This window comes from Heptranchias perlo, chromosome 10, assembly GCF_035084215.1.
Source record: "Heptranchias perlo isolate sHepPer1 chromosome 10, sHepPer1.hap1, whole genome shotgun sequence".
Lineage (NCBI taxonomy): Eukaryota > Metazoa > Chordata > Chondrichthyes > Hexanchiformes > Hexanchidae > Heptranchias > Heptranchias perlo.
Genome location: NC_090334.1, coordinates 46079416 through 46093559, shown reverse-complemented (window position 1 = coordinate 46093559; position 14144 = coordinate 46079416). Strand labels below are relative to the sequence as shown.

Here is a 14144-nt window from a genome sequence, read left to right as displayed (position 1 = left end):
TTATCTACGTAATTGGCATTGTTTAAATCTAAGACCCTAATTTTGGACTTAATTACATCATTCTCAAACTCGATATGAAATTCTATCATATCTCCTCATCCCCAGAGGATCCTTAACTATAAGATTACTAATTAATCTTGTTTCATTACACAATTCTAGATCTAAAATAGCCTGTTCCCTAATTGGTTCCTCAAAATATTGTTCTAGAAAACTGTCTCGAATGCATTCCATGAACTCATCCTCCAGACTACTTTTGCCAATTTGATTTGCCCAGTCTATATGAAGATTAAAGTCCCCCATGATTATTGCATTACCCTTGTTACATGCTCCTCTAATTTCCTGATTTATACTCTGTCCAACACTATAACTACTGTTAGGGGGCCTATACACTACTCCCACCAGTGTTTTCTGCCCCTTGTTATTTCTTAGCTCCACCCATACTGATTCTACATCCTGATTTTCTGAGCTAAGATCCTTTCTCATCACTGTCTTTATCTCATCCTGTATTATCAGGCCTACCCGCCTCCCCACCCCCCTCCTTTTCCATTTTGCCTATCCTGCCATGCCCCTTCCTGCTTATCTTGAATGTACTCTTCTCCATCCAAACAATATATTAACTTTTTCCTGTATCCCCCTTCAATTTCTTCTGATGGCAATGATTCCTGCTTGGTGACTGTTGCACAACTGCCGGTTGCCCTCTGAAACCTTACCCAAATGGCTATTGATCATGTGCAAGCTCAGACCGCAAGTGTTGGGCAAAACCGCCAAACTCAATCTCGTCCTTGCCCATCATCCCCATGCCCTTTCAAATAGAGATCACTGGAAAGCAGTCAGGAGCAGGAACCCTGTCTCTGATTGTTTTTTCTGCTCCTGAGCCGTGGGGCCCTGAAGTTAACTGTAGCAGCAATTAACCCCACCCACCATCTGCGCTGCCAGATCCATTAACTCAGCACAGACTCGGAATCATAAAAATTTCAGCACAGAAGCAGGCCATTTGGCCCAGTGTATCTTTTGATAGTGTCTTTCATATTCTAAAAAACCCTTTGCATGAAAAATATTTACTTCCTACCTTTTTTATATGTTTAGTACTAATGCTCCCTTGTTATTGAGTCACTGGCTAGCTGAAATAATCTTTCTTCCCCTCTCAAACCTTTCAAAACTTTGAACACTTCTATTAGATTATCCCCTATTCTCAGTGAAAACAGTGCTAGTTTTTCACGTCTCCTCTTATAACTGTCTCCATTTATCCCTGGCATCATCCTATTTTACCTGGATTAATCTTTTCCGTGACTCAATATCCTTTATCTAATGGAATGCTCAAAGCTCCACACAGTATTCCAACTGTGGTCTGGCCAATGTCTTGTATAGATTCATCCTTGCTTTTGTATTCAATTACTTTATATGTAAAAATCCACAATCCCATTTACCTTTTTTATGGTTTTTTTCCACCTGTCACCCAACCTTTAAAAGTCTGTATATCAGTATCCCTAGATCTCTGCTTATCCCCTGCATTAAGAAATCTGAGTCCTTTTGGTTTATATCATTCATATTATTTGTACAATTGGTTTTCTTTACCAACTGAGCCCTCGAGACAGCCTCTTTTTTGAAATGTGATGAGCTAACTTGGACTTTGCAAAGAATGGGCAATGAAAAACTTGACCAGTAATATTTAAAAGGCAGACCTCTAGTTTAACTAGAGATTTGAAAGATCAATGTACAATCATTTGACCACTAAACTTAAAAATAACATTTACGTCACCTTAAGTTAATGAACTCCCAATGGTAGATTTATTATTGACTGAAGTGCTGTCCTGACGTAATGTGTTTAAACAGTGTCGTGAAAGCAATAGCAGTGAATAAACTGTTCATGCAAATGTATTTCACAGTGGGTACGTAGCAACAACACGTGTAAACTGTAATTTTGTTTCCTACTGGCATTGGAGGACAGAATTGCAATTTGCAGCTATATTATTGCTGCAGTCTGATTCCATCCCAGTGCTAATAAACAAACACACCTCATGAGCAAGATAGGAATTTTTGTGCTTCTAATTATTATTTAATGTATAAAAACAGTACCACAATAGCAAACTCTGATAAACTGTTTGAAAAGTAAGTGGACCAATTCACATTACAACTTGCATCTCAATCACTGGTATGTTTGCAATAAGTCCATGTTTATCCATCATATACAATTAGTGTAATATCCTTCATTTCTTCTTTCACTTATCCTCCACAATCAATAAGATGATGCTACTTCTTCGAACAGATGACTCATAGGAAACTGCCCTATGAGTTTAAGCTTGCAGCAGCATTGTGAAATATTCGGCCACAATGGGCCATTTCTGACAGCCCTCCCTCCGTTGTCTTTCTATTAGCAGCAGTGTCTGATAACACACAAGTTTTACTGAATGTTGTTTGTGGTGTGGAATTCTCTCATTCCAATATTTTCAGTTTTTTAAAAAAAATTAAACTATTTTAACATTCTCCAGTAGGGGGCATTATTTGCTCTTAAGAATTCTCTCCTCCTTCATTCTCATCAGAGTTGAATGTTGGTCCCTTTTAAAGCTAGCTTATTTTAGGTGACACCAGCATTCACATTCACAATTTTGCACATCCTGACTTTGGGTATTTGCAACAGATGGTCATCATAAGTATCTGCATTGCTTCCCTTCACATAACTTTAAAGAATATGAAGCCAGCTCATAGTTGCCAGTTGACTGTGAATGCCAAAAATACTGGATATTGAGCTTCTATAAGGGATAGTGTTGCTTTATGTTTCTGCTGTGTTACTGAGCAAGACCTTAAGAGTTCATCTAGATCTTAAAAAGTAGAAGCACTTCGGGTCTTATCCTGATGGACATCATAGATTGCCCTTTTCCCACACTCTAACCAGCACACCAGCCTAGTCAGGCAATAAAACATTTGTATGAGTTGGGTTATGGCTTTGTGATTATTTGTGTTTTTATCCAGACACCATGATAATTGAATAATTTGTCTTCATTAATTTCATCAGTATCCTTGGTAGCTCCTCCCTTCAACCCGCACTATTCTATGTTTGTTGCTTATGTTGCCTTTTCCCCTGCCCCCAACCAGATGGGCATTATCATCAGTTGAAAATTGATATCTCCCTCCAATGATTCATTCCAATTACTAGTCTTCTTAGTAAGGTTTTGGATAAATCAATGGTTATAAAGTCTTTTATGTTACGTAGTTCTGTTGTTACAGCTCTAACTGGAACCAGAACCCACATTCAAACTTGCATGTCTATTTGTTTCTCTACTTGTTATAGATCCTCTACTTCAATTTGCCAGTATGATACTTTCGATTCTCAATCTAACATTTTAAGATTCGAGTTTGACCCTTAGTCAGATGTTCCTTGTCCAAATGAATTGTGATATGTCCCCTATCCAGGCTAAGAACTTTATTTTCCCATCTTCTCTTTCCCCACCTGCTCAATAAGAGTTTATCAAAGAAGATAAAATGGGAGAGAGAATGTGAAAGACTGCTTATCAAACATACCACCAGAAAGTGGTGGAGATGCCATCTGCACAGCTATTTGGGCAACCCATTATTTCACATGGACAAAATCTTGTAGACTGAAATGTTTTCATAACCTTCTGTTGACTCTTTAGAGGTGAGGATGTAATTAGTAGCCCAGAGAATTCTGTCTCCCAGTAAAGCAATCAGAATGACCTGTTAAAGGTAAATGACCTTTTGGCAAGTTGAGATACTAAACTGTAGAGATGCCAACAGAGGTTCAAAGTTTCCCCTATATGACCTTTAATGGGGCACAAAACTCTTCTGTCTGCATCTCAAGTCAAATTGGATTTGGTGACCATTCATTGATCTCTTCTTGCTATCAGCCAAATTACTAAAAACAAAAGGGATGAAACCAACAATTTAGATGACTGGAATGTTGTTAGTGGATTTGAGGATGACTGTCAACCAAAGTTATGCCTTTCAATTGAATTTGAGAAAATTGTAAATAGATGTTAGGATAGTCAATACTGCTAATGAGAAGGTTTTGACTTTTTATAGAGGGTGAAAAGTTACTTCCATCTCCAGGTGTAGTAAAGGTTGCCCAGGAAAATTAAGAGTTTCAGTTTGTTCATCTCAAAGAGCAGGAGGTTTGTACTCTATCGTGGACCCAAAAGTCTTGAACAAATTGATTGGGGAAAAAGTCCAAGATGAGAATCATTTGGGCAATGCATCCAGACTAACTGGTGGTCCTCAAACATCTATCTACAAATAAGAACCCATAAAATGTGGTTGAAGCTGTGCATGAATAGAATATACTACTAAGAGAAAGTAATTCATTATGCCCTGACATCAATATGCAGTGTGATCCTGAAAAGCCATGTCGTTGTGGTAGCCTTTTTTCAATTACATCACCTCCATGTCCACCATTTCTTCCAACCCTACCCAATCTTCTCTCTCCTTAAGGTAATTGATCTCAGACAGGCATCACAGCAAAGCCTAAACCTGTCCTCACTGACTCTCTCACGTACTTTTAGCAGGGATCACTGGAGTGAGAGCTCTAGCTAAATTTTTCCCTCTCTTGACTGGGATATTTACCCTTACTCGGATGATTGGCTCACTCTTCAAACTATACAAGGATTATTGTTTATCAGGATCTCAACCAAGAGAAGCCCAGCTGGATATTTTATGTTTGAGGTACCAATTTCAAATATCTGGAGAAAATGTAGCACCCTTCCCCCTCCCCTCAACACGGTCTGTGTGAAATTAACTGATCTCAGCTAGGGCATCAGTTGAGGACCTTCAATTATCTTCAGCACCCCTGGGCCAGGGAGGGGAAAAAATGCCAATTATTTCTCATTATCATCCAGGAATTCCTACTAGAATGTCTGTGCACAGGCATCAGGTGTGGGCAGGATTAGACTTGGCTGCAGTGCCTTCCACAACCAAAGCCTGACGACACTTGGGTGAGGTATTAAAGAACTGCTAGCAATTGTGGAGCCATACCCCAGCAGGAATTGGCAACTTCAGAAGAGGAGAGTAAATTGGGAGCAAAATGTAGCAGTGAAGGAACTGATAATTTCATAGTGTATCGTTCGATAGCCATATTTTTTGATTTATAATGGCAACATGACTTGCGGGAGGGGAAACCTTTGTATTTGAAGCATCTGCCCCTTTCGCCCTTTGTTCCAATTTGACTATACTTCACCAGTCCCAAAAAGATTGCCCCTTGTTATCATCCTAAATGTCTCCTCAACATAGTGTCTGTATCCCATCTGGTTTAGGAAGTCATGGCTCCTTCATTTTACCCAGCGCACGATTTGTAACAATAATACTAAATGTGCACTAGCTCCTGAGTCATACTTCCTGATGAAGCTATCACTCTGCCTCATCAATTTTCAAACAGTATATTGCTCTAATACACTGTTGCCCTCCATCACCCCTTAGCAACAAGACCAGAGGCTACAGGGACGTTTCTTTTCATTTTGTGATTTCCTGACATGAACTCATGATCTCGCTCAAACTTGGCTGAAGGTTTCCCACACACAGAGAGCCCAAAAGAGAATTTGCCTTAAGTGATTATGTTGTAACAGCACTGGTGGATGCCTGGGAACAGGTCAACTGTCTGCCTGTCAGAATAATTTGGGGGAGGACCAAATCAGAAGTTAAAAATATTAGCTGCTAAAATTGTTTTCTTAATTAAGCTGAAAATCCTTTTATGCTTTTTCCCTACTGTTTTTAAAGCATCCTATCCACAACACCACAAGGCACTGGTTGGTACGGAACCATCCATAGGAATAGCAATTACAATGTAGTCTCTCACTTGCTGAATGGACCTCCAACAGCTACAGCACCACTTCTCTTCGCTTATGGTAATATCCAAAACAACCACCACCATAACTATTACTCAACACCACAAAACTATTACTCAACACCACAGAACTAATGGGAATCTACAGTTGCAGTTCTGTGGAAATGTTTACATGACAGTTGGACTAACCCTTGGCTCGTTTTGAAAGAATGATTGAAAGAATTCCATTTGTGGCACTATGAAAGAAAGAGATATCAATGAAGCAACCTTCAAAACTGCATCAGTGACTATAAAGGAGCATAGAGATGTCCTGTAGCATTGCAGCTTGCTTCGACTGTAGTAAATTGGACTGCATATTGCACTTTTACCTGCACTTGCAATCTGAACAAAATTCCAGAAATGAATCTTGATACCATAATCAATATTCTAAATTTTTGGAAGGTTTTTAGAATTACAGTAATCTGGGCCAGGCAGAAGGAACTATTTTCTTAATAACTTGATCATTCTAAGGTTTTGTGTTTTAATGTATGGATAGGTTTATGTAAAGCAGAGTTAATATCCAAATCTGCCATTTTAAGCTAAATGAAAAATAGAATGGCTGTTTTAAATACATTAATGCTGTGATGCACGAATTTGATATATCCCTATAGACTTGTATTAATCTGCACATGGTCTTGTACCTTTTTGGTCATGGGAATACAGTACTGACAAGTTTGGTTGTATTGTGTTTCCAAAACTCTAATATTCTGCTCGATTTAAGACCGAACTTGGAATTTTGCTTAAAAAGTGACCATCAACAAGGCATTTGAATGTAATGTATGATGTAATGTTTTACTATTTGCCATTCAAAATCCTATATATGGGCTAAAGTTGTTCCGTTTGACAGATATGATAACTAACATCTGTAAATGTATTAATATTGCCACGTATTACTGTAGCCCAAAGCTGTTAGCATTATCTTAAGAACCTATTTTGATAGAGCAGAGTAGAGTTGCATGTTTATTTTAGTGAAGAAAAACCTCATTACCCACATGATATTTTGGTTTTCTGGGGTTTCTTTGTTCTTGAGGGCTGGTTTCTTCAAACAAGGATGAAATGATTATTGGATCTCATTGTCTGTGATGTAATTTCAAACATATGTAAAGTAGTAATGTAATAATGTGTGCGTCAGCATGTTTTTGTACACACTTGGAACATTCCGTGAAACAACCGGATATTTAAGTACACTACACAATTGTAGGGCACAGATTAAAATAGACCTTGGTGAACATATAAAATACAACACTTAACAATTTTGCACATTATTTTTTGCACCTTTTTGAGTGTTCATTAAAGCAGTACAGCTATATAATTTCAGCAAATGAATGTAAATTATTGGCTTATTAAACTGTTTTGGACTAAGTCTTGTATGTGCTGTATTTTTGTATCTAGTTATTGGACTGGAAGCTGTAATACATTATATGTATGACTCAGGACCTTAATGGAATACTTCAACAATAAGACAAGTCTCTACTAAATGTCTTCAAATCTGCACTTGAGGTGTGCTAAATTTGCACACTGTCCAGTTTCAAGAATAGTGTTACTGTCTGCTATCTTGTAGAGCTTGTACATAAAGCTTTCCAGCATTAAAGTGGTGTAACTTCATGGAATTAAATTATTTCCAATATAAGCAAAATTAATCTTACCTGACTTAAAATTGATTTTGTAGCATTGGATATGAGTGTTAGGATTTAACCAGTATAATTTTAATAGGTAAAAGTCACTTAAAAAGTCCAAAAATGTTTTGATCTTTATATATTTGGTGCATTAAGGATGACCCTTGGAGTTTGGGATCATACATATGCAGAAGTGGAATTATTTATATGATGGTTATCAATGTTCCCTATGCTACTGCTGTCATTGTAAAGCTCAGTGGTGCCTCAGAGGAAATCCTGAGGCCTAGATTTATTTTTCATTTGGAAGGTGGAGGGCGGTGGGGGGAGGAGGAAGAGGAGAGAAAGCTCATTAATCTTTATTTTGTAATCTACAAAATGGCATCCTAAATTTTTTGCACTTATGTTCACCTTATTCAATTCCCACTTGTAGTTCCTAACTGAACTTTTTTTTGGTACAGAACTGTTCAGTTTAAAATTTGTGCCCTGCAGTATTGTGTAGTTTTTAAATGTGCACTTTCTTTTTGGAGAATGTGTGTATGCATTAGTCATTACATATATGAATGTGTAGTAAAGTCAAATCTGCTCTTTCTTTTCTTGAAAAAAATGCTAGTTGCTGAAAATTGTTCATTTCTCTCTCAAATACTTTGTTTCCCTAATTTTCATATGCTTGCATAAACCAATTGAGAACATCTATAGACTGTAATTAAATCGAGATGGTCTCGTGATGAAAACTATATATCCAATCTTCAGGTTGAATTGCTTGGTTTCTTCAGATGCTCCAAGAGTAGCTCCCTGACCAAAAAGTGCTGTTTTTTGAGGGGGAGGGGAGGTGGCGTGAGGGGGGAAAAGAAAGAAAGGGAGAACAGAGAACGACAGCTGGCCAAAATTCAGGATTACAGCAAATTAAATGTGGATTGGTTCTGCCTTTGGGTAAAACTGGAGATGTTCACAGAAAATTGACTTTCTGATCCACATACATTCTCATGAAAAGTAGGATTGGTCATGTAGGGCTGCTTTGAAGATTTAAATTTTGCCTGTCAGTAGTAGCTAATGCGCCGGTGGTTTAATTTTGAATGCATGCTATTGCTGATGTACAGATATTTATAGCTTGCAGACTTGCTATTCTTCAGGCATTGCATCTGTACTTTCATTAGTGATTTTGAAATTGTGTAGAATTTAATCCAACTGCGTAAACAAAAATCTGTCAATTTAAAAAAAAGCTCAAATGTGGAAGTACAGTATCTTTAGAAACTTGAACCAACATGTTAATGTTGAAATGCTAAAACTAAAATTCTTAAGAATAATTTGAGCCACTAGGTATGAATACAAGTTTATTTCATAAATCATTTCAAGTATGTGCCAGCATTTTGCTAATACAAATATTAATTTGTTTATTTTTAAATTCTGTATCACTTCTAATTAATTCATATATACAGTTTTATTTGCATTGTTTTTCACAGTAGCAAACTTAGCATGCTTAATGAACCAAGAGCTCATTCTAATTGTATTTTCCATCCAGTCCATGAGTGAATTGTCTAGCTGGCAATCAGTCTGAGGATCAAATACTTATCACATTGATGTTTGAAGTCTTCTGTGGACCAGGATCTGAACAAGCAAACAAATGTTATACCCCTACCTTGGCTTGATTTGTAAGTGATCGGCTTAGCTCTACTGTGAAGTTTTTGATTTCTGTATGATCTGAGCCTTTCTCTGCTTTGAAGGGTAAATTTGTTTCTGTCCATGGAGCAAGGTAAAACTCAACCAACTTTAACCTGATTAATTGGGTTTTTATTATTGTTATTGACATCGGGGCAGAAACATTGATAAACATTTCAACGTAGAATGATTCCTCTATTATTCCCTTCATTTTTTGAAAATATGTCTAAATTATTTTTCTTTAATATTTTCAGTAACTTTTCAGTATTTGTCTTTTCAGTATTAAATATTTGTAAAGCTTTTCAAGTAATCTTTAAACTTGCAAAGTCTATCTCTGTGGGACCATCAAAGAGTACCTGTATTAATACTGTCTGTTTATCTGTAAAATTTAGCACTGCATTTGTACTGTTAACCATAAAGCTATTCTCCAGGCTTTATTTTATTGTGGCCAATGAATGTAATGGATTTACTATGTAATTGATGAGTTGTAACAAGCACTACCATATTTAAATAAAAAATGTTTTATGGCACTCGTGAAGGGACGGTGTTGGTATTCAACATTGTAAAGCTTTTCAATTAAATTTAAAGATTAGAAAATCTAGTTCTTGGTTTTGTGCAATGAAAGAAAACATGATGCAAGTCACAGGGCTAAAATTGACAACAAAATACTTGACAGAATATTCACCTCAAATTGAGGTTTGTATTTCTATTGGGATAAGATATTGTGGGGGATTAAATGACCACTTCCTGTACTGTAATTTCTGTTCTATAAAAATTCCTTTTTATTGAGGCCGAGCCCACAGTGGTTAAGAAATGTTGCGCTGAATTTAAGGCAATGTGCTCTTTGAGAAGTGCCCCAAACACCGAACCTGCTGCTCTTTGTGCAATCTCTCTCTTCGGTTCAGGTCGATCTGTGCCAGCTGGTTTTGACGTGTGAAGTCCAAGTACAGATCGGCTCTGACTCAGGCTCCTAGTTCAGAATGTCACCTTCACACAACAACCAGAGTCCAAGGAGATGGGGAGAGTGATCGGGCCTATTAAAAGTGGCATTGACTGGGAAACCTGACCGCAGTGCAGTGCGTGTGATTCTGGCTGTAGTTATAGGGTGAATATCAGCGGTTATCGGATTACTACTAGTTACAAGTAGGATATCAGGACATTATACCTATTACCATATAGATTGAGTTATTGTACTACTGTTGGTTATGAGGGAAATCTTGACTATTACCAGTTGTTATTATTGATTATCGGTGCAATTTCAGTGAGTTACTATTAGTTACTGGTGGAATCAAAGTTTCTCCCACCTGACTTCCTATAATTTCCCCTCATCCCTGCGCGGAGTTTCCCTCCGTTGCTTTCTCGCGGGCAGCCTTCTGGTTCTCAATTTCTCTCACAACAGCTGCTGGCGTGAACAAAGCTACTCAATTACAGGGAACCCAATCTTTATAAGATAAATGCAATGACATTTAGAGATGTCACACGATCAGACGTAACGTGATCAACCCTCCAGGAATACCTCCAACCAGGGTTGGCAACCCCACCATCCACAGTGATGCTAGACCAAAGGATTGTCCCATGTTGCCAAACCCCAGCAGAGCTGCCAAGAACCATCATCCAGTGCAGCTAAATCCCACCCTCCTACTGAATACCAAATGTTTATCGCCAACTTATACATCTTACTATGTACTCTCAGCTTTAAAACTGTAAGTGATTAATAGTGTTTAAGGAATATATATAACAGCCAGTTATTTACAGAATTGTGGAATTCAAGCCCTAAAGCATTAATAAAACATTGACTTAATCAGTCACAGTAAATCCATTGGCCTATAAAATAATGTATACTCTGGCTCGCCATTAGCAACACCAGAGAAGATCTGCTAATTTTGTTCTAAAACTATTAGAATAATTTCTGAGGGTAGATATTAAGAGGTTGTTTTCCACGGCTAAAGAGTCTAGAACAAAGAGGCATAGTCTCAGGATAAGGGGTCGGCTATTTCCAACTGAGATGAGGAATTTCTTCACTCAGAGGGTTATCAATCTTGGAATTCTCTACCCCAGAGGGCTGTGGATGCTGAGTCATTGAATATATTCAAGGCTGAGATAGATAGATAGATTTTTGGACTCGAGGGGAATCAAGGGATATAGGGATCGGGCAGGAAAGTGGAGTTGAGGTCGATCAACCATGATCTTATTGAATGGCGGAGCAGGCTCGAGGGGCCATATGGCCTACTCCTGCTCCTATTTCTTATGTTTAATATATCAGATGCATGGAGTTTCAGGGACTGCTTTTCCAAATTGGTATTGCTGTTGAAGATAACAAGTGTAATGTGAGCTACAGATTCTAGCTCCTTTTTAACGAAAAAAAACCTTATACATATAGTGCCTTTCACATTCTCAAAGCCCTTTGTAGCCAGTGAATTACTTTAAGTGTAGTCATTGTTATGTAAGCAAATATATCAATTTGTGTACTGTGTGGTCTGACAAACTGAAACGACCAGGTAATCTGTGTTGGTAATGTTACTTGAGGGACAAATGTTGGCTAGGACACAGTGAGAACTCCCCTGCTCTTCAAATAGTGTTGTGGGATCTCTTGCATCCACCTGAACAGGCAGGTGAGGCTTTGGTTTAACATCTTATCTGAAAGATGGAAATGCAGCATTCCCTCAGTACTGCACTGAAGTCCACTCAAGTCTCCCAAGACTTGAACCCACAGCCTCCTAGAGGCAAAAGTATTGACAATGATAAATCATTAGTTGGTAAACCTAGACATGTTTTGAACTTTCAGTATAATCAACAGTTTAATTCCTGAATTGTGTGTTATTGAAATAATCACAATTTGAGTGTTTTCAAACAAGTAAATTCAGTGAAGACTGGGATCAGTCTCGTGTCTATTATTGATCTAATGGTTGCACTGTACCTAAAATTTATTCTCATTGTATTTAATTAAATTTTAACCAAACCTAAGATTCAAATGCTAGTTCTGCTTAAAATTTGCCATGTAAACTCTCCCCTATACTGTCAAAAAATGTACCAATAGTAAGCATCAACATACAGCTAGTTATTTAGAATCATAGAAGTTACAACATGGAAACAGGCCCTTCAGCCCAACATGTCCATGTCGCCCAGTTTATAACACTAAGCTAGTCCCAATTGCCTGCACTTGGCCCATATCCCTCTATACCCATCTTACCCATGTAACTGTCCAAATGCTTTTTAAAAGACAAAATTGTACCCGCCTCTACTATTGCCTCTGGCAGCTCGTTCCAGACACTCACCACCCTTTGAGGGAAAAAATTGCCCCTCTGGACCCTTTTGTATCTCTCCCCTCTCACCTTAAATCTATGTCCCCTCATTATAGACTCCCCTACCTTTGGGAAAAGATTTTGACTATCTACCTTATCTATGCCCCTCATTATTTTATAGACTTCTATAAGATCACCCCTAAACCTCCTACTCTCCAGGGAAAAAAGTCCCAGTCTATTTGTGTCAAAATACAGAGCATTTTAGCTCTGGCTTGTTTTTCCCTTTTGCACAAATGTATTCCATCCTCTCAAAAAAAAATGATTTCCACACCATTCTCTAGCAACATGTTACTTGGAGGGATTTTGCTGATTGCTTTTATTTCTAGTTGGACTAAATGTGTCATGGTTCAGTATACTTTTCCATTTGTGCATGACCAAGCTGTTAAATGTATGTTTATCGATGTCAGCTTTATATAACCATTTTAAATCACTCTGCTTCTCATCCTCCCCTCTTCTGAAGGCCATAGAGCTGGCACCTTGTCTGAGTGGACTATACATAGGTACACAACACAAACTCAAGCCGAGAAGATGGCTATTGTGGAAATTGAAAATGTCATTCTACTCCAGTTAGAAATATTCTTTCAGAGGAGGAATTCGGCAGTGTTGTTGATCTAAAGTAGAGGGAGCTTTACTTCACCGCTTCCGTAACGCATAAAATTCTGAAAAGTCCCTGCAAAGTCGCACAACATTTTATCAGATCACATTTCACTCAAATAATAACTGGGTTGAAAGTAATTAATTACCAGGTTAAATCTTCAATAACATTTGCAAAAAAAAAATCAAACTGGCAAAAAATTTTCAATGGAACAGTGCATTTTTGTAAACTTAAATTTTAAATCAGTAACATTTCACCAGTGTAAACTTTTAGAATCAAAAATATTCAACACATCTTCAATTTTTAAATTATAATTTGCAGTAGAAATTTACAGCATAGTCTTTGTTCCCTTTAAATACTAAGCTATTTCATGGCACAATTTGGCTCAAATTCTTTCCCTTTTCACATTCAGTAAAATCTGGGCAGGTTGCCCATGAGTGGTCAGTGATTTTTAAAAATTACAGCCTTAAGCTGTAGAATTCAATTAAATTTCTTGTTACAGTTTTTGCAACAAACTATACTTTTATATTTTTTTTAAATGTCCTTTCACTTATCAAAGAATAGGCAGTTTGGAGCCATCATTGCGCAGTAGCTCTGTGAAGTTCTGAAGCTCCCGGATACTGGTAGAAATCCTGCAACAAAAGAAAGTGGTCACTGATATGCTTCAGTGGTAAATTAATCTTCTTGTCCAACATTTACCAGTTAAGTGTTTGAAGAGTATTCAAATGAACAGTAATCACAGAGCTTGGTGCATGCTGGCATCAGTACTACCTTTTTAAAATAAATTGCAAACAATTAATAATCCCAAATCCCTGGTCCACCAGTGAAAATGCAGTGGAACGGGACTTCTGCCCACCAGACTGCCCTGGTTCTGACCCCATCCCAAATCCTAGGGATAAGGTAATTAGCATACAAGAACTGTATGCCATCTACAGCACTCCCTGGGAATCTGTCCTGCAGGGAGGGGTGGGGAAGAATTTCAAAGCAGCACCTTGCCATTCTGGCTAAAAAGAAAATCTTAGAAAAACAGTCCTTCTTGTACTTGCTATTAAGCAACTGACAATGTAGGGCCTACTTCTGCTGGTATGTAATGCTTGCAGGTGTGCTTTTCATTGGGGCAATGGAGGCAGAACTGGCAGGGACACTAG

At 37.8% G+C, this 14144-nt stretch overlaps 2 protein-coding genes across 4 annotated transcripts in view; one reads left to right on the top strand and one right to left on the bottom strand.

Annotated features, from left to right (window-relative positions):
- gpr137c (G protein-coupled receptor 137c) overlaps positions 1-9669 on the top strand; it is a 39837-nt gene extending 30168 nt beyond the window's left edge. The window contains exon 6 of one of the 3 annotated variants that reach the window (XM_067991619.1): positions 5722-9669. In XM_067991619.1, coding sequence (XP_067847720.1) covers positions 5722-5923 — 202 coding nt within the window. In that variant the 3' untranslated portion in view covers positions 5924-9669. The remainder of the gene's footprint in view (positions 1-5721) is intronic. The other 2 variants (XM_067991618.1, XM_067991620.1) reach the window with 2 other exon arrangements.
- The window catches only part of ero1a (endoplasmic reticulum oxidoreductase 1 alpha), a 36409-nt gene continuing 31033 nt past the window's right edge, over positions 8769-14144 (bottom strand). Inside the window, exon 16 of the mRNA XM_067991621.1 lies at positions 8769-13628. Coding sequence (XP_067847722.1) covers positions 13550-13628 — 79 coding nt within the window. The 3' untranslated portion in view covers positions 8769-13549. The remainder of the gene's footprint in view (positions 13629-14144) is intronic.